The sequence below is a fragment of the Chlorocebus sabaeus genome, chromosome 11, assembly GCF_047675955.1.
Source record: "Chlorocebus sabaeus isolate Y175 chromosome 11, mChlSab1.0.hap1, whole genome shotgun sequence".
NCBI lineage: Eukaryota > Metazoa > Chordata > Mammalia > Primates > Cercopithecidae > Chlorocebus > Chlorocebus sabaeus.
In genome coordinates, this window is record NC_132914.1 from 37,965,150 (window position 1) to 37,989,484 (window position 24,335).

The 24,335-nt window shown below is 39.8% G+C and overlaps 1 protein-coding gene across 1 annotated transcript in view; it reads left to right on the forward strand.

The window, feature by feature from the left end:
* MUC19 (mucin 19, oligomeric) overlaps window positions 1–24,335 on the forward strand; it is a 236,587-nt gene that overhangs the window by 170,207 nt on the left and 42,045 nt on the right. Inside the window, 45 exon segments of the mRNA XM_073021301.1 lie at window positions 51–104; window positions 253–306; window positions 911–964; window positions 1,496–1,549; window positions 1,709–1,753; window positions 1,991–2,044; window positions 2,647–2,691; window positions 2,958–3,011; window positions 3,158–3,211; window positions 6,071–6,124; window positions 6,730–6,762; window positions 7,024–7,077; window positions 7,222–7,272; window positions 8,135–8,188; window positions 8,642–8,671; window positions 8,941–8,994; window positions 9,131–9,184; window positions 10,849–10,902; window positions 11,610–11,663; window positions 11,807–11,857; window positions 12,729–12,778; window positions 13,269–13,308; window positions 13,583–13,630; window positions 13,768–13,821; window positions 14,474–14,527; window positions 15,307–15,360; window positions 15,502–15,555; window positions 15,986–16,018; window positions 16,287–16,340; window positions 16,484–16,537; window positions 17,404–17,457; window positions 18,494–18,541; window positions 18,679–18,732; window positions 19,231–19,284; window positions 19,383–19,436; window positions 20,208–20,261; window positions 20,413–20,466; window positions 21,198–21,251; window positions 21,406–21,456; window positions 22,332–22,385; window positions 22,884–22,916; window positions 23,169–23,222; window positions 23,360–23,413; window positions 23,926–23,970; window positions 24,068–24,124. Coding sequence (XP_072877402.1) covers window positions 51–104; window positions 253–306; window positions 911–964; window positions 1,496–1,549; window positions 1,709–1,753; window positions 1,991–2,044; window positions 2,647–2,691; window positions 2,958–3,011; window positions 3,158–3,211; window positions 6,071–6,124; window positions 6,730–6,762; window positions 7,024–7,077; window positions 7,222–7,272; window positions 8,135–8,188; window positions 8,642–8,671; window positions 8,941–8,994; window positions 9,131–9,184; window positions 10,849–10,902; window positions 11,610–11,663; window positions 11,807–11,857; window positions 12,729–12,778; window positions 13,269–13,308; window positions 13,583–13,630; window positions 13,768–13,821; window positions 14,474–14,527; window positions 15,307–15,360; window positions 15,502–15,555; window positions 15,986–16,018; window positions 16,287–16,340; window positions 16,484–16,537; window positions 17,404–17,457; window positions 18,494–18,541; window positions 18,679–18,732; window positions 19,231–19,284; window positions 19,383–19,436; window positions 20,208–20,261; window positions 20,413–20,466; window positions 21,198–21,251; window positions 21,406–21,456; window positions 22,332–22,385; window positions 22,884–22,916; window positions 23,169–23,222; window positions 23,360–23,413; window positions 23,926–23,970; window positions 24,068–24,124 — 2,280 coding nt within the window.

Below are 24,335 nucleotides of genomic sequence, written 5' to 3' on the forward strand. Positions count from 1 at the left end.
GGAGACAAACAGGAGTCACTGTGGTGATGCCACTTCCCCTTGTGTTTCAGCCACCACGAGGGTAGTTCCTGCCACAACTGTTGCCCCTGGCAGTTCTAAGACAGGTAAGTCAACAGGTTGACATGGAATCTTCCATGTGCCCTCGCATAATTAGATATCTCCTTTGTATTATTTTTTGCAGGAGTAACATCATATCTTCTCCACAATCCTTAAATATACTCCAGGTAACTCTTATCCCTTTGTCTCCCTTAGAGGCCACCACTTTCGTAGGAGTAAGTGGAACAACAAGCATTGGAAGAGCCACGGGTGAGTGCTGCTAGACTAAGACCTGTAATTCCTAATGATGCCTTCAATAGTCTTCTGAAAATATCTACATGATTTGTCTATGCTATATTGAGAAAATTCAGAGAAAAAGACTACACAATCTTTATATTGCCTGCTTATTTCCTGGGCTTACAGGGGCTTTCATTAAAGCATCGTAATGTAAAACCATGACAGATAAATAGGTAATATAGGGAGAAAATTCCAATTTCCCCGCCAAAAAGAAGGACATGATAGTTGGGAACTGTCTCAGTGAAACTGTGGGGAAAGAAATATTGCATGGACAAATATGAATTACTTCTAGCACTGCAAGTGTCAGAGTAATAGTTTGCTTCCAAGTGGGGATTTGAGATTCCTATTCAAATCAGTGGACAAACTGTTGAACTAGTGACACCATCTCTTTGTTATTGTAGGTATTACTAGCGTCGTCTCTGGAAAAACACTGAAATCTGGAAGTTACAAGACAGGCGAGTCTGAAAATACATGCAAAATCTGGACATGGGCACCTTGGTTGACATAGTCTGCCTGCAGCGCTGTGTATAGTCTCCCAAACCTTAATCTTTGCCCCTTCCTTTCTTTTCTTTCTCAGGCGCCACAACTTCCATAGTAGGGGGTGACACCAGCCAAGCAGAACGTCCAGGAGGTGAGCTTTTTACTCTGAGGCCTTAGTGCTTTTATCGAATCCCTGTTCCCTGCAGTGAAGACATGGGCGTGAAAGTGGGCAGAGGAAAGGAGCCTGCATTTCCTCTGGGTATATAACATGCCAGAGTCAAAACCTGGGTGTGCCTAGGAATTCCCTGGCCTCACCTGACTTATCCCTCTGGATTTCCGGGAGCCCAGGCTTGCAGAGCTAGTTATTACGTAGCAGGGATGAGGGTGAGCTGCTGGATAACCCCTGCTTATCAGGGTCCCTGACCCTTTTATACAATTTGCCTTTTTCCTAAAGTGTTTACTAACATCTTTCACACTGACTTCTTTGTTACATTTATTGTTCATTGTTGTCCTCCAGCTACTAGAATGTAAGGTGCATTAGGAGAGAGGCCTTTGAACATTTTGCTCACTGATACATCCCAAGGGCCTAAAACAATATCACATGAAAGAGATATTTAATAAAGCTTAGTTGAAAGGTGAAATGTTTTATTTGAAGATTTTTTCACTCCACTTTCTTTAATAGGTACAACTGTGGTTTCAGCTCGAGTCAGCAGCAGTTCACAGAGCTCCAGCCCAGGTAGGAAGGACTAAATACAGTCCTCATATGCTAGGATTAGAGTTGACAAGTTCTGTTTTCAAATTCTCAGTATCAAAATGCCTGAGGTAATTGATGAGTAAAATTCAGAAAGATGAATGTCATCTGCTTTTTTTTTTTTTTTTTTTTTTTTTCCTGAAGGTACCTCTGTCACACCAGAGAGCTCAGCATCTGAAAGTGAAACAGGTGAGGAGGAAATAGTGTTCCCATCCACATTCAGTGTGCTCTATGGAAAGGGAACCCCAGTAGCAACAGTGATGGATAGGTGGGCCAGAACATGAAGTGGTAGTCGCTTATAGTTTATTTCCTTACAAAATAGAGGCTTTCAGGAACATTCTTCCAGTGGATTAAAGCCACATAGCTACTTCCACAACTGATTTAGGAGGTAATGCCGTGTTGATCCCTTTCTTTTTCCACTGTTAGTTACTACAGAAGAATTCTCTGGGACAACTGCTGTATCTAGAACATCCCACACTGGTAGGTTGATAAGCAGGAAATCTCCATGTTTAACCATGTAATATAGTTTTAGAGCTGCTTTGATGAAATACCAACCTCATTCTTTTCTCAATATCCCAAATTCTGATCTCACCATTCATCACTTCCTTCCCCAGAGGCCACAACTTTAATAGAAGGCCGCAGCGTTCCTCCATCTGGATCCAGCCTAGGTGAGAATGAGCAAAGCACAGCTTAGGGTTTAGCATACACCGTGACTCTCCGTAGGCTCGTCTTTTGGGAGTGTGTTTTCCTGGGTAGTGGTTTGCATTTATTTTCAGTGTTTTCTCACACTGAACATATTCTGGAAAACTCTTAAAACCAACATCTAGCCCCACAGCTGTAACTTTCTAAAGAGGGGCTGGTGGTGCAATCAGCGTAAGAGATTTCTCCTGCAAAGTCATACATACCACTATGGTGTAGGGGAGCTGGAAAATAGTGTATTTCTGGAAAGAAAACAATATAAGTTCTGAAAGCTGGCATACCCTATATAAAAGTTTTCTCACTCAAAAAAGCAATAATGATGTGAAATATTTTCCAGTGTTCTTGGCACATGAAAACATTGTTCTGGTTTTCATCCACGGCAGGCACCACGGCAGCCTCAGGAGGCCAAGCAACTGGGAGCCTGACCAGTGAAGGGGAGAAAAAAACACTCCGTTTCCTTGTCTGGGAGTGAATGTATGAAATTCAGTGGAGGGGCCTCAATTTGGGCACATTACTATTTCCACTGCTTTAATAATGCTATGGGTCACAGCAAAGGCATACAATTCTCAGTTCATCAGGAAGCAGTGAAAGGGCTCTTTGATATAACAAAGATACGCCCAGATTCCTTCTGGAGGCAGGTCTTCAGAAGACAAAAACAAGTCACTGTGATGATCTCAGACCCTTTGTGTTTCAGCCACCACTGGGGTAGCTCCTGGCACAACTGTTGCACCTAGCAGTTCCAACACAGGTGGGTCCCTGAGGTGGCGCATTCCTCCACGAGTCCATCTATGACAAATTCTCCTCCAGTGTTACCCGGGGTAGGAGAACTACTGTAAGTTTTCCATGGTGTTGAAATATTGTTCATCACTTCTGTCCTGTTTTCCTCTTTCTCAGAGGCCACAACTTCTGTAGGAGAAAGAGAAACAACAAAAGCTGAAATAATCACAGGTGAGCTCTGTTAAGATATTAACTATTCCTGAAACCTTCCCAAGAATCTGGCCTGAAATATGTAAACACTTTTTGAATTTCCCAGAATTAGCTTATTAAGGAAAATCTAACAGATGTCCAACATTTGACATCAATAAATACAGTACAGACCTTTCAAATTTTCCTCCTTATGTCTTGCACTGTGGGTCTAAGGATCCTTCATCACAGCATCATGAGACCCATTCCCTGACAGTTACATAGATGATTTGGGCCCAAGTGTACATTGCTATCATTAAAACCTAAGAAAGGGACTAGTGGTGGAAGACTTTCTCTCAGAACAAATCATAGTAAACTTGCTCAGGGAATGATATGTTCCATGGGCAAAGTGTGGATTCACTCTCAAAACTAAAGTCCAGAAAAATTAATTTCCTGGTATATTAAAGAAACAAACATTTAATTTGTTTTATTATTAAGAGCCCATGCCCATTAAATTAAGGACCACAAATTAACCAATTACAGTCCTTTCTAATTTCAGGTACTACTGAGGGCATCTCTGGGAAATCTCTGGAAGCTGGAAGTGCCCACACAGGTCAGGAATTCTGAATGTGGCCTCTTGGGCAATATAGCTTATGGGAGACTCAGAATGTCCTGTGCAGCCTTTTTTTTAAAAAAAAAGTTATTTTTTATTTTATTTTTCCATAAGTTATTGGGGTACAGGTGGTATTTGGTTACGTAAGTTCTTTAATGGGGATTTGTGAGATTTTTGGTGCACCCATCACCTGAGCAGTATACACTGCACCCTATTTGTAGTCTTTTATCCCTTGCCCCCTCCCACTCTTCCCTACCAAGTCCCCAAAGTCCATTGTATCATTCTTATGCCTTCGCGTCCTCATAGCTTAGCTCCCACATATCAGTGAGAACATACAATGTTTGGTTTTCCATTCCTGAGTTACTTCACTTAGAATAATAGTCTCCAGTCTCATCCAGGTCACTGCAAATGCTGTTAATTCTTACCTTCTGTTCCTTTCTCTCTCAGAGGCCACAACTTTCCCAGGAGGCAGTGGGACCACCCAAGCAGGACCACCTGGAGGTGAGCTTTTCAGGCAGAGGCCTGAGGCTCTCATCATCTCTCAATTTTGGTGGCTGCAGTAACAAATAATATGAAAGCATTTGAGGAGAAGTCGGCATTCTCTGAGGCCATATTATGTCATAACAGCCTGAAAAGTTATTCTGCTTATAAATTCCATGACCTCAGATGTCTCAGCCAGGCTATCTCCAGTATCCTGGCCTATGGAGACATTTTTGTCTGATACGAGGATTGAGAGTGTATTACATGCATTCCAACCCTCCAGGTCTTCCAGTCTTCCGTAGCCAGTTTACCTTTCCACCCACAGCTTGACATTTTCTTTTCTTTTTCTTTTTCTTTTACTTTAAGTTCTGGGATATGTGCAGGTTTGTTACATAGGGATACGTGTGCCATGGTCTTCCAGTCTTCCTTAGCCAGTTTACCTTTCCACCCACAGCTTGACATTTTCTTTTCTTTTTCTTTTTCTTTTACTTTAAGTTCTGGGATATGTGCAGGTTTGTTACATAGGGATACGTGTGCCATGGTCTTCCAGTCTTCCTTAGCCAGTTTACCTTTCCACCCACAGCTTGACATTTTCTTTTCTTTTTCTTTTTCTTTTACTTTAAGTTCTGGGATATGTGCAGGTTTGTTACATAGGGATACGTGTGCCATGGTCTTCCAGTCTTCCGTAGCCAGTTTACCTTTCCACCCACAGCTTGACATTTTCTTTTCTTTTTCTTTTACTTTAAGTTCTGGGATATGTGCAGGTTTGTTACATAGGGATACGTGTGCCATGGTCTTCCAGTCTTCCGTAGCCAGTTTACCTTTCCACCCACAGCTTGACATTTTCTTTTCTTTTTCTTTTACTTTAAGTTCTGGGATATGTGCAGGTTTGTTACATAGGGATACGTGTGCCATGGTCTTCCAGTCTTCCGTAGCCAGTTTACCTTTCCACCCACAGCTTGACATTTTCTTTTCTTTTTCTTTTACTTTAAGTTCTGGGATATGTGCAGGTTTGTTACATAGGGATACGTGTGCCATGGTCTTCCAGTCTTCCGTAGCCAGTTTACCTTTCCACCCACAGCTTGACATTTTCTTTTCTTTTTCTTTTTCTTTTACTTTAAGTTCTGGGATATGTGCAGGTTTGTTACATACGGATACGTGTGCCATGGTGGTTTGCTGCACCTATTGACCCATCCTTTAATTTGCCTTGGCATGTGATGTTCCCTTCCCTGTGTCCATGCGATCTCATTGCTCAACCCCCTACTTAAGAGTGAGAAGAAGCAGTGTTTGGTTTTCTGTTCCTGTGATAGTTTGCTGAGGATGATGGCCTCCCGCTCCATCCATGTCCCTGCAAAGGACATGATCTCATTCCTTTTTATTCAGCTTGACATTTTTCTACTTTAATTATACATGATGCTTATTTTCTGTATCCCCTCACTAGAAAGCTTCATAAAGTCAAGTGATTATTAAAATGCCCTCAAGTTGTATGAAAGAGTTCTACTTATAAAGATAAAACCATGCTTTGTTTCTCCTGTAGGCACTTCTGTCACAGCAGGGGGCTATGTCTCTGGAAGGCAAACAGATTTAAAGGACTATTCTCCTCTTGCCTTGTAGTAAAAGGGAAACCCAGTAGCCACACATCTATCCCATGTTGGCCTGGAAAGCCCAGTGCTAAGCAGCTGTTCATTTTTATTCTATAGAAACAGTATACTCAGGAATGGGCTTCCAGTGCTTTAGGGCCACATTGATGCTTCCAAGCTTAGTTGGGGAGATAATACTCTATAGTTCCATTTTCCTTTTTTGCATTTTAGGTACCACTGGAAAATTATCTGGAACAACCATTATATCTGAAAGTTCCACCACAGGTAGTTTAACAAGAAGGAAATGCCTCTTATTTAACGTCACATGTCACAGTATCTCTTTTAGGACGGCTATGATAAAATAACACCCCCAAATCCCCTCCAGTATTCCAAATTCCCAGACTTCACTCTTCTACTCTTCCCCTCAGAAGCCACAACTTCCATTGTAGGGAGTGGCACTAGTGGAACTGAACTTAAAACTGGTGACAATAAACAGCCCATACTTTGGCCTCATAAGGATTAGTACTCTCAAGCTTTCCTTGAGAGAGTTGTGTTTTGTTTAGAGACATTGCAAGTAATTCAAAATAAGATTGCTGTTATTTATTTGTTAATTTCTTTGGAAAAACTACCAGCCCTAGAATTGAGCCTCCCTTCATCAAATCGGATGACAGGATGGGATTTTTCTATGGAGTTACAACTCTCACCAGCATTTGAGCTGGAAACCAGAAAGTTTTCTGTGTGAATGTGCATGAAGTAGAAAAGAGCCTCATGGAAACAGGGAGCATGCATCCATAATTGTGTAGCTAACAATTGGCTTGTCCAACATTTTCTCCTATATCTGAAGTTTCAACACATTTAAACCTTTCTTCCCTCCTCTTTCTATCTCGCAGCAGGCATCACTGCAGCAACAGGGAAGCAAGCAGGTGAGCATTGGGAAAATGCATCTAGTTTCTCATCTGTCAAATTTTCAGTTGTGTTTGTACTTGAAACACTGTCTCTCTATCTCCTTTATTATGAACTGTTGAAAGCAGTAAATACATCAATTTTTCCACCTTCCTTGTGCTCAGAGAAAGAGATTTCTGTTATGGCAAATGCATACAGAAACACAGCATATCCCTTTTAGATTTGGGTCCTCATTTGACTTACTCATTCACTGTGATCACCTCAGTTTCTTTGTGTTTCAGGCATCTCAGCGGTAGCCCCTGCCACAACAGTTGCCCCTGGAAGTTTCAGCACAGGTGAGTCTACCGTGTGGTGGGGAATCCTTTGATGGGTGCTTTGCTACAGTAACATGTCTTTCCTTTTGGTGCTTCTATGCAGGAGCTCCACCATTGCATTCCATGCCCCCTGAATCTTTTCCATTTGTGTCTTTCTTCTCCAAGCAGTGATACCTTCTCCTGAAGCAACAGGAGTGACTGGCGTTACAACTGCAAGTAAGAACTGACAATCCACTACCTCCTTCCCAGTAGGTCACATTGCCTCAATCACATCTACCATTTGTACTTCCTGTGAAGAGCATTTTTGTTGGGAAAAAAACACAATTCCAAATAGGCAAGATTTTACCAATACGTAAATGTCAGACACTCAAATGCCTTTGTCTTCCTTTCCTCTGCTTCAAGGAGACTTCACCATGGAGCTAAGGCACTGAGCATCGGTTGTGTGATTGGAGAGAAAGGTCTTTCTTTCCCTCGGTGATATATAAAGGAAATAATAGCCACTAACATTTTTCTCATTAAATATTCTACAGAAATTGTGCGTGCAAAACATAAAGATTAACTCCTGGTCTAGAAACCTCTGAAAGAGCTTGCTGACACATTAACAAAACAGAGTTCCCTGAGCCCATCAGAGGTCGTTTTCTTTTCATTATGTGTAAAGAATAAAAATATTGAGTCCTATCACTCTGAGTTCCAATGTGGTAGCCACTGGCAAAACTTTTACACATGAAAAGTCTAATACTTAAAGCAATAAATAATGATGATTATAGTAATAAGCACATTGATCATTTATGAGTTCCTTACTATATCTACTTTTTTAATTAGAGGTTTACATATCTTATTCCAATTAAGAAATACCTAAGGTCCAATTAAGAAGATAAATTTACAAGTGATGTATCTCTTGGTTTTAACAATTAAACTTATATATTTATGTTTTTCATTACTTTTAAAGTCAGAAGGCCTTCTTTTCTGACTTAATAGAAAGTGTCCAGACATTTTGAATTGAGGTTATCTCATATAATGACATCAGCTTAGCTCATCCCTCTTTCTTAATACTCAATTAATTTTGGTTTTCTTCAAGAGACCACAACTTCCCTAGGAGGAAGTGACACCCCTGGAGCAGAAATAAAATCAGGTAAAGACTTTGAGGTATTTATTTTTATTGTTGTATTTTGATAAATTTCATAGAGGAAATTTTTTAATGAGTTTTTAATTTGGAAATAAATTGAAATTGCAGAAAACTATCACAGATAATGTGGAGAATCCCTTTAGTATGGAGTGTGGTTTTAAATTTCCTTTGAGGCTATAATATTCCAAGGAAACAGAGTTTCTTCTTGGATTTGAATTTGTAAACTCTTGAGCCCAAAGTTCCTAAAGTCTTTCCCTTCAGGAGACTAACCTCAGAGTTCTAGGTTGCTGGAGAGGAGGGATGCAATAATAGCTCTGGCTTTGAAGTGGTTTTCCCTTTGAAAAGAGCATAGTCTGTAAAACATTAATGTCCTGTTCATAGATGAAAATTTAAGATTTTCTTTCTTCTTTCCTCTTCTTTCCTTCTCCTCTTCTTCTCCTAATCTCTTTTCATGTGGAGCCACCACTGGAGCACCAGGAAGTAGGACAGGTAAACTTGGGGAAAGCCTTTCATAAGACCTCCAACACTGGCATCATAATAATCATTATGATGAAGGCAGGGATATTGCTTACTGCATTAACCTTGGCCTTGTAAAGAAACACACTAAATCTGAAACATGGTTGTCCTTATGTCAGTTATAAGTCCAGGAAGTGTTTTTTCTTGCTTCAAAGTCACAAATAGACCTACTGTTGGCCACATGTTTCTAAGGGTCACAAAAGAGTTCCCATGTAGATCTTTCTCTTTTCTTTCCTACCTAGGCACAGCTGGAGTGCTCTCTGCTACAACAGTCTCCCCTGGGAGCTCCAACTCAGGTAAAGCACCAGATTGGGAGGAACCACTGCTTGGAAAGGGCTCCTCAATGAGGTGTCTGCCTGGGTGATCCTACCATGTTTTTTCAGATGCTTCTAATCTTTGCCCTCACTGCTGTTCTTTGTCCCTGTTTTGCAGAGGCCACAACTTCTGTAGGAGAAAGTGGAAAAACAGGAGCTGAAATCATCACAGGTGAGCTCTGCTAAGGAACTAAGTTTACTTTGTTATAATTTCCCATGTCTCAATAGAAATATGGCAAAAGTTTTTAAATTCTCTATAGTTGGCATATTAGGCAAAAATTTAGCAGATATTCAATATTTAATATCAATAAATATAGTTCAGATACTTCACCATTTTCCCCTTATATCTTTTGCCTTGGGTCTCAGAACCCTTCATCCGGGCATCATGGGGCCTATTCCCTGATGGTTATATAGGTGACTGGCCCAAATCTATCTTTCTGGACCGAAATTCTAAAAATAAAAACTCAGTGGCAGAGGACTTTCTCTGTAAACTTGCTGAGGGAATTATATGTTCTATGGACAATGCATGGATCAACTCTTAAAAATAGAAACTCCAGAGTAATAAATTTTCTGTTTTATTAAAGAAAAGAATTTTTTTTTCATTAAGAGCCTCTGCCCATATCATGAGGAGCAATAAACTGACCAACTGACCTCAATCCTTTCTTTTTTCAGGTACTACTGAGGGCATCTCTGGCAGAACTCTGGAGGCTAAAAGTGCCCCCACAGGTCAGGAATTCTGAACGTGGGCCTTTGGGAAATACAGGTTATGGGGCCCTAGAATGTCCAGTGCAGTCTTCATACCTCTAATTCCTTTCTCTCTCAGAGGCCACAACTTTCCCAGGAGGAAGTGGAACCACCCGAGCAGGACCAACAGGAGGGGAGCTTGTCAGGCTTAGGCCTGAGGGTCTCATCCTGTCTCTAGCTGGTAGCTACAGAGAACAAATAGTGAAGGCATTTGAAGTAGGGGCCTGCATTTTATTCTGGGTCATATGGTGTCCTGTCAACCTGGTCAGTTATTCTGCTTTTGAATTTCATGACCTTGGATAGTCAGCCAGGCTGTGTGCACTATTCTAGCTTATGGAGACATTATTTTTTCTCATAAAAGATATTTAAAAACATTTCATATAGTTTAGCCTTTCAGGACTTCCTATTCCCTTACCCAGGTTGCCTTTCCACTCACATCTTGATACTTTTTAAATCATTTTTCTCATATACTTACACATGATGTTGATTTCCTCTCTCTCCTCACACTAAAAAGCTCCATGAAGACAACTGATTATTAAAATTCCTCAAGTTGTATCACACAGTCCTGCTTATAAATATAAAACAATGATTTTTTTCATCCTGTATGCACCTCTGTCACACCAGGGGGATATATTCCTAGAAGGGAAACAGGTCAGGTTGATTTAAGCCCTATTTTTCTCTTGCCTCATAGTGAAAGGGAATCCCAGCAGCAACACATCCATCCCATGTTGGCCTGGAAAATGAAGTGCTAGGAAGTTGTTCGTTTTCCTTTCTCTATAGAAATCGAGTGTTCACAGGAGAGGGTTTTAGTGCTACACTGATGCTTCCAAGCTTAATTGGAGACAAACTGCTCTATTCCTTTATTTCCTTTCCTTTTTTTTTTTTTTTTCATTTTAGTTACCACTGGAGAATTGTCTGGAATGACCTTTATATCTGGAAGTCCTAACACAGGTAACTTAACAAGAAATGCCTCTTATTTTAATGTCAGATGTCATGATTTTTTAAAGCCTTCCCTGATAAAGTAATATCCCAATATCTTCTTCCAGTATTCTAAATTCCCAGTCTTTTTCATTCTCCTCTTTCTTCCATCAGAGGCCACCACTTCCACAGAAGAGACTGGTACTTCTGGAACTGGATTCAAAACTGGTGAGAAGAAACATCCCAAGATTTGACGTCATAAATATTAGGTCTCCCAAATATTAGGTCTCTTTTCTTGAGAGAGTTTGTGTTTGTATTATTTAGGGACACTGCAGGTGATTCAAAATAGATTTGCTGGTGGAGGTATTTTTTTTTGAAAATCCACTAATTCTAAAATGGATCATTACTGTTTCATTTCTGAGGATATGATGCATTTCTCCATTTATGTTACGACTCCTGCTAGTAGTTTAGGTGGAATTCAGAAAGTTTTCAGTGCATGTGTGTGAAACAGAAAAGACCTCTATGGAACCAGGACACATACATTTAACATGTATATTTGAACAAAAATGCTGACTCAGTATTTTCTCCTACCTGTGTAGCTTCAATACATTTAAACTATTTTTCCTCCTCTTTCTATCTCACAGCAGGCATCACTGCAGCAACAGGGAAGCAGTCAGCTGAGCATTGGGAAAATGCACCTAGTTTCACTTTTATCACCTTTTCAGTTGTGCTTGTTCTTGGAAACATTGTATCTTCTTTTGTTATGAATTGCTGAAAGCAGGCAGATACACCAAGTTTTCCACCTGCCTCCTGCTCAGAGAAAGAGGATTCTGTTATGGCAATTAAATACAGAAATACAGCTTATCCCTTTTAGATTCAGGTCCTCATTTGACTTACTCATTCACTGTGACCACCTCAGTCTCTTTATGTTTCAGGTATCTCAGCGGTAGCCCCTGCCACAACAGTTGCCCGTGGAAGTTTCAGCACAGGTGAGTCCACTGTGTGGTGGGGAATCCTTTCAGGGGTGCTTGCTACAGTAACATGTCTTTCCTTTTGGTGCTTCTATGCAGGAGCTCCACCATTGCATTCCATGCCCCCTGAATCTTTTCCATTTGTGTCCTCCTTCTCCCAGCAGCCACAACTTCTCCTGGAGCAAGTGGAATGACTGGGGTTACAGCTACAAGTAAGAACTGACAATCCACTACTTCCTTCCCAGTAGGTCACTTTGCCTTGATCACATCTACCGTTTGTACTTCCCGTGTAGCGCATTTAAAAAAAAATTTACAAATAGGCAAGATTTTACCTAATATGTAAAAGTTGGACACTCAAATGCCTTTGTCTTCCTTTCCTCTGCTTCAAGGAGACTTCACCATGGAGCTAAGGCACTGAGCATCAGTTGTGTGATTGGAGAGAAAGGTCTTTCTTTCCCTCAGTGATATGTACAGAAAATAGTAGTTATTAAAATTTTTCTCACTAAATAATCTATAGGAATAGTACATGAAAAAATATAGATTAACTTCGGGTTCTAGAAACCTCTGAAAAAATGCTTTTTGACACATTAAGACAATACAGATTCACCTCTCTCCATCAAAGGCCATTTTCTTTTCATTATGTGCAAAGAGTAAAAATAATGATTCCTATACCTCTATAATTCCAGGTTCCAATGTGGTAACCACTGGAAAAATTCTTACACATGAAAATCTAATACTTAAAGCAATAAATAATGATGATAATAGTAATAAGCATGTCAATCATTTATGAGTTCCACACTGTATCTGTTTTTTTAATTACGGGTTTACATATCTTATTCCAATGAAAAAATATCCAAGGTTCAATTAGTCAAATAAATTTATAAATGATGTATTTTCACATTTTCTCAATTAAACTTGTATATTTATAGTTTTCATTACTTCTAAATTCGGAAGGCCTTCTTTTCTGACTTAATAGAAAGTGTCAAGACATTTTGAATTGAGGTTATCTCATGTAATGACGCCAGCTTAGCTCATCCCTCTTTCTTAATACTCAATTAATTTTGGTTTCTTTTCATCTTCTAGAGACCACAACTTCCCTAGGAGGAAGTAGCACCACTGGAGCAGAAATAAAATCAGGTAAAGACTCTGGGGTATTTATATTTATTGTTGTACTTTGATAGATTTCTTAGAGAAAACTTTTTAAATGAGCTTTTAATTTGAAAATAAATTTAAATTACAGATAATGCAGAGAATCTTTTTAATGTGGAGTGTGGGTTTAAATTTCCTTTGAGGCTGTAATATTTCAAGAGAGCAGAGTTTGCTCTTTGATTTGGATTTGTAAACTCTTGAGACTAAAATTTCTAAAGTCTTTCCCTTCTGAGAGACTAACATCAGGGTTCTAGGTCGCCGGAGAGGAGACTTGCAATAATAGCTCTGGTTTTGAAAAGGTTTTCCCTTTGAAAAGGGTATAGTCTCTACAACATTAGTATACTGATTTCTACAGTGTAGAAATCACTAAGATGTCATATTTTAGTTTAGAGATAAAAAGTCAAAATTATCTTTCTTCCTTCTTGCTCTTTCTTGTTTTCTCCTCCTCTTTTTTCTCCTTCTCTCTTATGCTTTTTATTAAGAACCACCACTACAGCACCAGAACGTAGGCGAGGTAAACTTGGGGAAAGTGTTTTATATGACCTTCAACTTTGACCAAATCTTGGTAATAATAATCAGGGCAGGAATATTAGCCACTGCATCACCCTTGGCTTTTCAAAGGCGCACAATAAACCTGAAACCTGTTAGTCCTCATGTCAGTTATAATTTCAGGAAGTGTGCTTTCTTGCTTCAAAGTCACAAGTAGACATACTGTTGGCCACATTTTTCCAAGTGTCATGAAAGAGTTCCCATGTTCATCTTTCTCTTTTTTTTCTACCTAGGCACAGCTGGAGTGTCCTCTGGTATAACAGTCACCCCTGGGAGCTCCAACTCAGGTAAAGCACCAGGCTGGGAGGAACCACTGCTTGGAAAGGGCTCCTCAATGAGGTGTCTGCCTGGGTGATCCTACCATACTGTTCTCAGATTCTTCTAGTCTTTGCCCTCACTGCTGTTCTTTTTCCCTGTTTTGCAGAGGCCACAACTTCTGTGGGAGAAAGTGGAATAACAAGAGCTGAAATAATCACAGGTGAGTTCTGTTAAGGAACGAAGTGTACTTTGTTATAATTTCCCATGTCTTGCTTGAAATATGACAAAATTTTTTGAATTTTCCATATTTGGCATATTAGGCAAAAATTTAGATGTTCAAAATTTAACATTAATAAATATAGGTCAGACACTTCAACATTTTCTCCTTGTTTCTTGTGCCTTGGCTCTAAAGTCCCTTTATCAGGATATCATAGGGCCCATTCCCTGACAGCTATATGTGTGACTTGGGCTCAAATCTATCTTTCTCGATCTAAACCCTAAAAAATGGAACTTGGTGGTAGAGGACTTTCTCTGTAAACTTGCTGAGGGAATTATAGTTTATATGAATAATATATGGATTGACCCTTAAAACAGAAACAGCAGAGAAATATATTTTCTGTTGTGTTGAAGAAAAAAGTTTTTTTTTTCTTTAAGAGCCTAAGCTTATATCATAAGGCGCAACAAATTGACCATCTGCCCATGATCCTTTCCTTTCTGGGCTACTACTGAGGGCATTTCTGGCAGAACTCTGAAAGATGGAAGTGTCCACACAGGTCAGGCAGCTTCAGAACATGGCCCCTTGGCCAGTACAGCTTATGAGACCCCAGAATGTCCTGTGCAGTCTTCATACCTCCAATTCCTTTCTCTCTCAGAGGCCACAACTTTCTCAGGAGGTAGCGGGGTCACCCGAGCAGGATTAGCCAGAGGTGAGCCCGGCAGGCCCAGAACTGGGGCTCTCATCATCTCTCTGTCGGGGTGGGTACAGGGAACAAATAATATGAAGGCATTTGAAGGAAGGGCTTGCATTTTCTCCTCAGCCATATTGTGTCATATCAACCTTGGTTAGTTATTGGACTTGTAAATTTCATGACTTGAATTGTCAGCCAAGCTGTCTGCACTATTCTAGTTGATGGAGACATTATTTTTTTCTAATTAAACATATTAGAAAATATTTCATATATTCCAACCTTCCAGGACTTCCTATTCCCCTTACCCAGCCTTTCCACTCACAGCTTGATACTTTTTATCATTTTTCTCATATACTTACACATGATGTTGATTTCCTCTCTCCCCTCACTAGAAAGCTTCAGGAAGACAACTGATTATTAAAATGCCCCAAGTTGTATCACACAGTCCTACTTATAAATATAAACAATGAATTATATCTCCTGTAGGTACCTCTGTCACACCAGAGGGATATGTTCCTGGAAAGAAAACAGGTCAGGGTGATTTAAAGCCCTATCCCCCGCTTGCCTTAGTAAAAGTGTATCCCAGCAGCAACCTATCCATCGTGTGGGCCTGGAAAATCAAGTGCTAGGAAGGTGATCATTTTCCATTCTCTATAGAAATGCTGTCTACAGGAGAGGGCTTCCAGTGCTTTAGGGCTACGTTGATGGTTCAAGCTTAACTGGAGACAAAATGCTCTATTCCTTTATTTCCTTACCCCCGCCCCCCCCCCCCCTTTTTTTTTTTTTTGACATTTTAGGTACCACTGGAGAATTGTCTGGAATGACAATTATATCTGGAAGTTTTAACACAGGTAGCTTAACAAGAAGTAAATTCTTATTTAATGTCAGATGTCATATTTCTTTTATGACTTCTATGATACAGTAATATCCTGATATCTTCTTTCAGTATTCTAAATTCCCAGCCTTTTTCATTCTCCTCTTTCTTCCGTCAGAGGCCACCACTTCCACAGAAGGGACAGGTACTTCTGGAACTGGATTCAAAACTGGTGAGAAGAAGCAACCCATGATCTGGCATCATAATTATAATTATGGCATCATAATTATGAGGTGTCTCAAGCTTTTCTTGAGAGAGTTTGTGTTTATTTTATTTAGGACATTGCAAGTGATTCAAAATAGATTTGCTGGTGGAGATACATTTTTTAAAAATCTACTAATTTTAAAATGGAGCATTACTGTTCCATTTCTGAGGATGGGATGGAATTTCTCCATTTGTGTTACAACTATTGCTAGCAGTTTAGCAGGAATTCAGAAAGTTTTCCGTGTGTGTATGTGAAACAGTAAAGAGTCCCATGGACCCAGGACGCATGCATTTACAAGTGTATATGTGAATAAAAATGCTGACTCAGTATGTTTTTTCTTATGTCTCAAGTTTTAATACATTTAAGCCATTTTTTCCCTCCTCTTTCTCCCTCACAGCAGGCATCACTTCCGCCTCAGGGAAACAAGCAGGTGAGCATTGGGGAAATGCATCTAGTTTTGTTTTATCAAATTTCCAGGTGTGCCTGAAGTTGGGAACATTTTCTATGTGCTTTGGTTTGAATTGTTGAAAGCAGGCAAATACATGTAGTTCACCATTTGCCTCGTGCTCAGAGAGAGATTTCTGTGGTGGCATATAAATAAATAAATATATACATACATAGAGCATATTCCTTTTAGATTCGGTTCTTCATTTGACTTACTCATGCACCATGATCACCTCAGTCTCTTTGTGTTTCAGGCACCTCTGGGGTATCTCTTGCCACAACAGTTGCCCCTGGAAGTTTCAGCACAGGTGAGTCCACAGTGTGGTGGGGAATCCTTTCATGGGTACTTGCTATGATAATATGCCTTTCCTTTTGGTGCTTTTATGCAGAATAACTACCTTTCCATTTTAAGTCCCCTAAATCTTTTCTATTTATGTTCTTCCTCTCTCAGTGGCCACAACTTCTTCTGGAGCAAGTGGAATAACAGGGGCTGGCCCCACCTCAGGTAAGCACTGATGAACCACTACCTGCCTCCCATGGACCACGTTGCCTGAATTGCATCTACTGTTTGTACTCTCTGTGAAGAGCATATTCTGAAGAAAGATTATCACATAGGCAGGATTTTACCTAATAACTAAAGGCCAGACATTCAACTTTTTAACCTTCTTTTCTTCTGCTTCAAGGAGACTTCACCATGGAGCCAAGGCACTGAGATTCAGTTAGGAGATTGAAGATAAATGTTTTTCTTCCTCTCATTGATATTTAAATTAAGTGATTGAGTTATTGACATTTTATTCATTAAATATTCCATGAGATATAAATGATATGTAGAAAACATACACAGATTAACTCCTGCTTCTAGAAACCTCTGAACAGAGCTTGTTGACACATTGAGGAAACGCATAGTTTTCTTATCCCATCCTAGGCCATTTTCTTTCTCATTATGGGTAAAGAATTGCGATACTGATTCCTATTTCTAATCCCACACTGGAATTATTACACACTGGTAGTCAGTGGCAGAATTTTTTCTCATGAAAAGTCTAATTCTTAAAGCAATAAATAATGATGTTAATAGTAATGAGCGTATTGATCATTTATGATTTCCTTGCTATATACATATCGTATATGGCCTTTATATACCTTATTACCATTGCAACTACCTAAGGTCCAAAGAAGATCCATGAGTTAAAAATGGACAATTAAACTTGTGTCTTGAAGATAAACACTTTTACATGGAAAAGGGCTTCTTTTCTGACTTAGTGGTAGATGATAAGACATTTTGAATTGTATTTGTCTCACGTAGTCTCATCAGCTTAACTCACCCATCTTCCTTCATACTCAATTAATTTTGGTTTTCTCTCCATCTTTAAGAGACCACAGCTTCCCTAGGAGGAAGTGGTACCACCGGAGCAGGAATAAAATCAGGTGAAGATTTGGGTATTTTCATTATTTATTGTTATAGTTTGATTCCAAGTTCATGGATTTCTTAGGGAAAACAAGCCTTTTATTTTGAAATATTACATTATGTAAAATGTGCAAAGATAAAGCAAAAATCCCTTTCATGTGGAATGCAGTTTTTATATCCTTTGGGGACTATAGTATTTCAGGGAAACCAGCAATACTTTTTGGATTCGGATTTGAAACCACTTGGCCCCAAAGTTCCTAATGGCTTTCCCTTCTCAGGGACTAACCCTTGGGTTCTAGGCCTCTTGAGAAAGCAGATAAAATAGCTCTGGCTCTGAAATGGTTCTTCCTGTGAAAAGAGCTTAGTCTGTGTTACATTACAGTACTGATTTCTATTCAGCAGAGAAATCATTCAGATGTCACATTTTAGTTCAAAGAAAAAATTCTAAATCTTTCTTCTTCTTCCTTCTCTGCCTCCTCCTCCTTTTTCTTGTCTTCCTGTTCCTCTGTCTTCCTTTTCTCCTGTTCCTTTCTTCTCCTCCTTCTCTACCTAATCCTCTTTCTTCTTCTTTTTCTCTCTCTTCTTCATCCTTTTTCTCCTCTTCCTTCTCGTCTTTCTCCTCCTCTCCTCTGCTTCCTCCTCTTGCTTCTTCTCCCCCGGCTTCTTTTTTTCCTCTTCTGCCTCGTCCTTTTCTTCTTTCTCTTCCGTCTCCTCTTCCTACTCCTCTTATCTTCCTCCTCCTCCTTCTCTTCTCCCTTCTTTTTCATTAGGCGTCACTACTGGAGCACCAGGAAGTAAAACAGGTAAATATGGAAAAAGCTTTGATATGACCTTTAATCTTGGCAAAGATTGGCAGGTATATTGGCCATGGTGTTAAACTTGGCTTCACAAAGGCAAATGGTAGACATGCAACACGTCTATATTTCTGTCAGTTATAGGTTCAGAAAGTATCTTTTGCTGTTTCAAAGTCACAGATAGACTTGTTACCGACATTCTTCCAGGGATCACAAAATTGTTCCCATGTTGATCTTTTTCTTTTTTCCCACCTAGGCACAGTTGCAGTTCCCTCTGGTACAACAGTTGCCCCTGGGAGCTCCAACTCAGGTAAAGCACCAGGCTAGGAGGAACCACTGCTTTGGAAGGGCTCCTCAGTGAGTTGTCTGCCTGGGTGATCCTACCATACTCTTCTCAGATTCTTCAAATCTTTGTCCTCATTGTTATTCCTCTTCTCTCATTTGCAGAAGCTACAACTTCTGTAGGAGAAAATGGAAAAACAAATGGGGAAATAATCACAGGTGAGCTCCGTTAAGGAACTAAGTGTACTTTGTAATAACTTCCCATGTCTCACTTGAAATACAGCAAAATTCTTTGGCTTTTCAACATTTGGCATATTACAAATGTTTAGCAGATGTTCAATATTTAACATCCATAGATAGGGTTCCAACACTTCAATGTTCCCTCCTTGTGTCTTGTTCCCTGTGTCAAAGGCCTCTTCATCAGGCTAGCATGGGGCCCATTCCCTTGCAGTTATAGAGGTGACTTGGCCTGAATCTATCTCCCTGTAACTAAATCCTAAAAAGGGATCTCAGTGGTGGAGGACTTTCAGTGTAAACTCGTTGAGGGAATTATATGTTCCACGAGCAATATATGGATAAACTCTTAAAACTAGAAAGCCCAGAGAAATAAATGTACTGGTATATTGAAGAAACAAAGTTATTATCTTTCCTTTAAGAGCCCATGCCCATTTCATGAGAAGCAACAGGTTGATCAACTGACCACCTTTCTTATTTCAGGTACTACTGAGGGCACTTCTGGCAAAGTTCTGGAACCTGGAAGTGCTCACACAGGTCAGGAATTCTGAATATGGCCCTTTAGGCAATATCAGCTTTGGGAAACCCAGAATGTCCTGTCCAATCTTTATACTTCCAATTCCTTTCTCTCTCAGAGGCCACAACTTTCCCAGGAGGCAGCGGGACCACCCGAGCAGGACCACCAGGAGGTGAGCTTGTCAGGCTGAGGCCTGGGGCTCTCATCAGCTCTCGATCTGGGTGGCTGCAGTGAACAGTAATGAACAGTAATGCAGTGAAAGTCTTTTGAGGGAGGGTCCTGCATTTTCTCTGTGGCCATAATTTGTCATATCAACCTGGTCAGTTATTCTGCTTGTGAATTCATGACCTCAGGTGTCTCAGTCAGGCTGTCTTCGATGTCCTGGCTTATGGAAACAATTTTTTTCTGATTGTTTGAGAGTATATTGCATATATTCCAACTTTCCAGGACTTTCAACTCTCCTTACCCAGTTTTCCTTTCCACCCATGGTTTGAGACACTTTCTATCGTTTTTCTACTTTACTTACATATGGTATTTGTTTCCTCTCTCCTCTCCTATAAAACTTCATGAAAACAACTGATTATTAAAATGCTCCAAGTTGTATCAAAGAGTCCTGCTTATAAGTATAGAATTGTGCTTTGTTTCTCCTGTAGGCACCTCTGTTACGCCAGGGGGATATGTTCCTGGAAGGGAAACAGGTCAGGGTGATTTAAGCCCTATTCTTCCCTTGCCTCACAGAGAAAGGGAAACCCAGTAGCAACACACACAGCCCAGGTTGGCCTGGAAAATCAAGTTCTTGGAGATTGCTCATTTTCCATTCTCTATAGGGATACAGTGCCCTCAGGAAAGGGCTTCCAGTACTTTAGGGCTACACACGAATGCTTCCAAGCTAACCTGGGGAGATAATGATCTATTACTCCATTTCCCTTTTTTGGCATTTTAGGTACCACTGGAGAATTGTCTGGAATGACCATTATATCTGGAAGTTCTAACACAGGTAGCTTAACAAGAAGGGAATGCCTCTTATTTCATGTCAGATGTCATGATATCTCTTTTAGGGCTGCTATTATAAAAGAATACCCCAATATCCTCTGTGGTATTCCAAATTCCCAGATGTCACTATTCTCCTACTTTTTTTTGCCCCTCAGAGGCCACAACTTCCACAAAAGGGACTGGTACTTCTGGAACTGGCTTCAAAACTGGTAAGAATCAACAGTCCATGATTTAGGGTCATCAAGATTAGGAATCAAGCTTCTCCTAAGAGTGTTTATATTTTATTTAGGTACATTGCAAGTAATTAAAAATGAATTTGCTATAGAGATACATTTTTTTTGTAAATCTACTAATTCTAGAATTGAGCCTCACTGCTTCAGGTCTGAGAATGGGCTGAGATGTCTCCAGCGGTATTACCCCTATCACCAGAATTGGAGCTGGAATTCAGAATGTTTTCCGTGTGTGTGTGTGTGAGAAACAGAAAAAAAGCCCATGGAACCAGGATGCATGCATGCATATGTGTGTATCTGTATATGGACAAAACTTTGCTTTGCCAATATTTTGTCCTACATCTAGTTTGCAGCACATTTAAACCTTATTTCCCCTACTTTCTATCTCATAGCAGGCATCACTGCAGTGCCAGGGGAGCAAGTTTGTCAGCCTTAGGGAAATGCATCTAGTTTCCCTTTTATTAAATTTCCAGGAGAAGCACCTGAAGTTGCAAACAGTATTTCTCTATTTGCTTTGGTTATGAATTGTCGAATGCAAGCAAATACACTTAGTTCACCGTCTGCCATAACCTCAAAAAAAGAGTTTTCGGTTATGGCAAATAAATACATTATATCCCTTTCAGAGTCAGGTCTTCACTTGACTTACTGAGCCACAATGGTCAGTAAGTCAAGTGAAGACCTGACTCTAAAAGAGATATAATGTGTTTCAGGTACCTCTGGGGTGGCACCTGGCACAACAGTTGCCCCTGGAATTTTCAGCACAGGTGAGTCCACAGTTTCTTTACTGATTCCACAGGAATCGTTTCTTGAGTGCTTACTACAATAATGTCTTTCCTTTGGTGCTTATATGCAGAAGCACCACCATTCCATCCCTAGGCCCCTGAATCTTTTTCATTTATGTCCCTCCTCTCTCAGTAGCCACAATTTCTCCTGGAGCAAGTAGAACCACTGGGGCTGGACCCGCTGAAGGTAACCACTGATGAACTACTAACTGCTTCCCAGTAGACAAGGTTATCTGAATGACATCTACTGTTTGTACCTCCTGTGAAGAGCATTTTCTGAACACAGATTACTGGATAGGCAGGATTTTACGTAATAACCAAATGTCAGATCCTGAGACTCTTTTATCTTCCTTTCCTCTGCCTCAAAGAGACTTCAGCATGGGGCTAAGGCACTGAGAATCAGTTGGGTGATTAGAAAGAAATATCTTTCTCTCATTGATATCTAAAGGAAGTAATTGAGTTTTTGGAATGGTTGTCATTAAATATTCCATGAGATATAAAAGGTGTGAAGAACATATATAAATTAACTCTTGATTCTAGAACCTCTGAAAAGAGCTTGTTGACATGCTGAGAAAACATAGCTCCCTTACCCCATCGTAGGCCATCTTTTTCTCATTATGGGTAAAGATTGAGATATTGATTCCCATTGTTCTCTAATACCAAGTTCATTTTTGGTAGCCACTGGCAAAATTCTTACACATGAAAAGTATAATATTTAAAGCAATAAATAATGATGATGATAATAGTGAGCATATCTATCATTTATGCATTCCTTACTATATAAGCTTTTTTGTTAAGAATTTTACATATCTTATTCCAATTAAGAAATAACTAAGGTCCAACTAAGAACCATGTGAGTTAAAATGTTTTATCTCCCCATTTTATCAATTAAATGTGTGTATTAAAGGTTTCCATCACTTTTACAGTCAGTAGGTCTTCTTTTCTGACTTAATAGTAGGTGACAAGACATTTTGAATTGGGCTTATCTCATGTAGTGACATCTGCTTGCTCATCCCTCTTCCTTAATACTGAATTAATTTTAGTTTTCTTTTCATCTTTAAGAAACCACAACTTCCCTAGGAGGAGGTGGCACCACTGGAGCAGAAATAAAATCAGGTAGACTTTAGGGTATTTACATTTATTATTGTATTTTGATAGATTTTGTAGAGAAAAATATTTTTAATGATCTTTTAATTTTGAAATAATTTTAAGTTACAGAAAATTTGCATTGATAATGCAAAAATCACCTTAATGTGGAAGTGGTTTTAAATTTCCTTTAAAGCTGTAATATTTTAAGGGGAACAGAGATTCTTCTTGGATTTGGATTTGTAAATATGTGGGCCCAAATTTCCTAAAGGCTTTTTCTTTTTCAGATACTAACCTCAGGGGTCTAGGACTCTGCAGAGGAGGGTTACAATAACAGCTCTGGCTCTGAAATGGTTTTCCCTTTGAAAAGAGCATAGTCTATATAACATTAGTGTACTAGCTTCAAATCAGTGTAGAAATCATTAAGATGCCCATATTTTAGTTTGGAGATAAAAATTCAAAAATATTTTTTCTTCCTTATTTCTCTTTCTTTCCTCCTCCTTCTTCTTCTCTTTTTCTTTTCATTAGGAGCCACCTCTGGAACACCAGGAAGTAAGACAGGTAAACTTGGGAAAGCCTTTCAAATGACCTTCAACATTGGCAAAAAAAAAGGACAAGCATATTAGCCATTGCGTTAACCTTGGCCTTGCCAAGGAACACAATACACATGAAAAATGCCTCTCCTGTCAGTTATAGGACCAGGAAGCGTCTTTGCCTGCTCTGAAGTCACAGATGGACATGCTGTCAGCCGCATTCTTTCAAGGGTCATAAAAGGGTCTCTATGTTGATCTTTCTCTTTTCTTTCCTATCTAGGCACAACTGGAGTGCCCTCTGTGACAACAGTTGCCCCTGGAAGCTCTAACTCAGGTAAAGCACCAGACTGGGAGGAACAAGTACTTGGAAAGGGCTCCCTAATGAGGTGTCTGCCTGGGTGATCCTACCATGCTTTTCTCAGATTCTTCAAATCTTTGCCCTCACTGCTATTCTTTTTCCCTCTTTTGCAGAGGCCGTGACTGCTTTAAGAGAAAGTGGAAAAACAAGAGCTGAAATAACCACAGGTGAGTTCAGTTAAGGAACTAAGTATACATTGCTATGATTTTCCATGTCTTGCTAGAATATGGCAAAATCTGAATTTCCCATATTTGGCATATTAGAAAAACATTTAGCAGATGATCAATATTTAACATCAATAAATATAGTTCAGACACATCAACATTTCCTCCTTACGTCTTGTGCTGTGGGTCTAAGGACCCTTCATCAGGGCATCATGGAGCCCATTCCCTGACAGTTATAGAGGTGATGTGGGCCCAAATCTCTCTATCTGTAACAATACCCTAAATAAGGAACTCCATGGTAGAGGACTTTCTCTATAAACTTGCCAAAGGAACTATATGTTCCATGGGCAGTATATGGATTAACTCTTAAAAACAAAACAAAACAAAACAAAAACTCTAGAAAAATAAATTTTCTGGTGTGTTTAACAAAAAATGGTTTTTTTCTATAGGAGTCTATAGCCATTTCATTAATGACAACAGATTGACCAACTAATCACAATCCTCTCTTATTTCAGGTACTACTGAGGGCAAAACTCTGGCAGCTGGAAGTACCCACACAGGTCAGGAATTCTGAACATGGCACCCTGGGCAATACAGCTTATAGGGCCCCAGAATGTCCTGTGCATTCTTCATACATCCAATTCCTTTCTTTCTCAGAGGCCACAACTTTCTCAGGAGGTAGCGGGACCACCCGAGCAGGACCATCAGGAGGTGAGCTTGTTAGGCTGAGGCCTGAGGCTCTCATCATCTCTCTCTCTGGTTGGATACAGGGAACAAATAATGTGAAGGCTTTTGAGGGAGGGGGATTTTCTCTGGGGCCATACTGTGTCCTATATGTGGTCAGTTATTCTGCTTGTGATTCCATGATCTCAGATGGCTCAGCCAGGCTGTCTTCAGTATCTTGACTTACGGAAACATTTTTTTC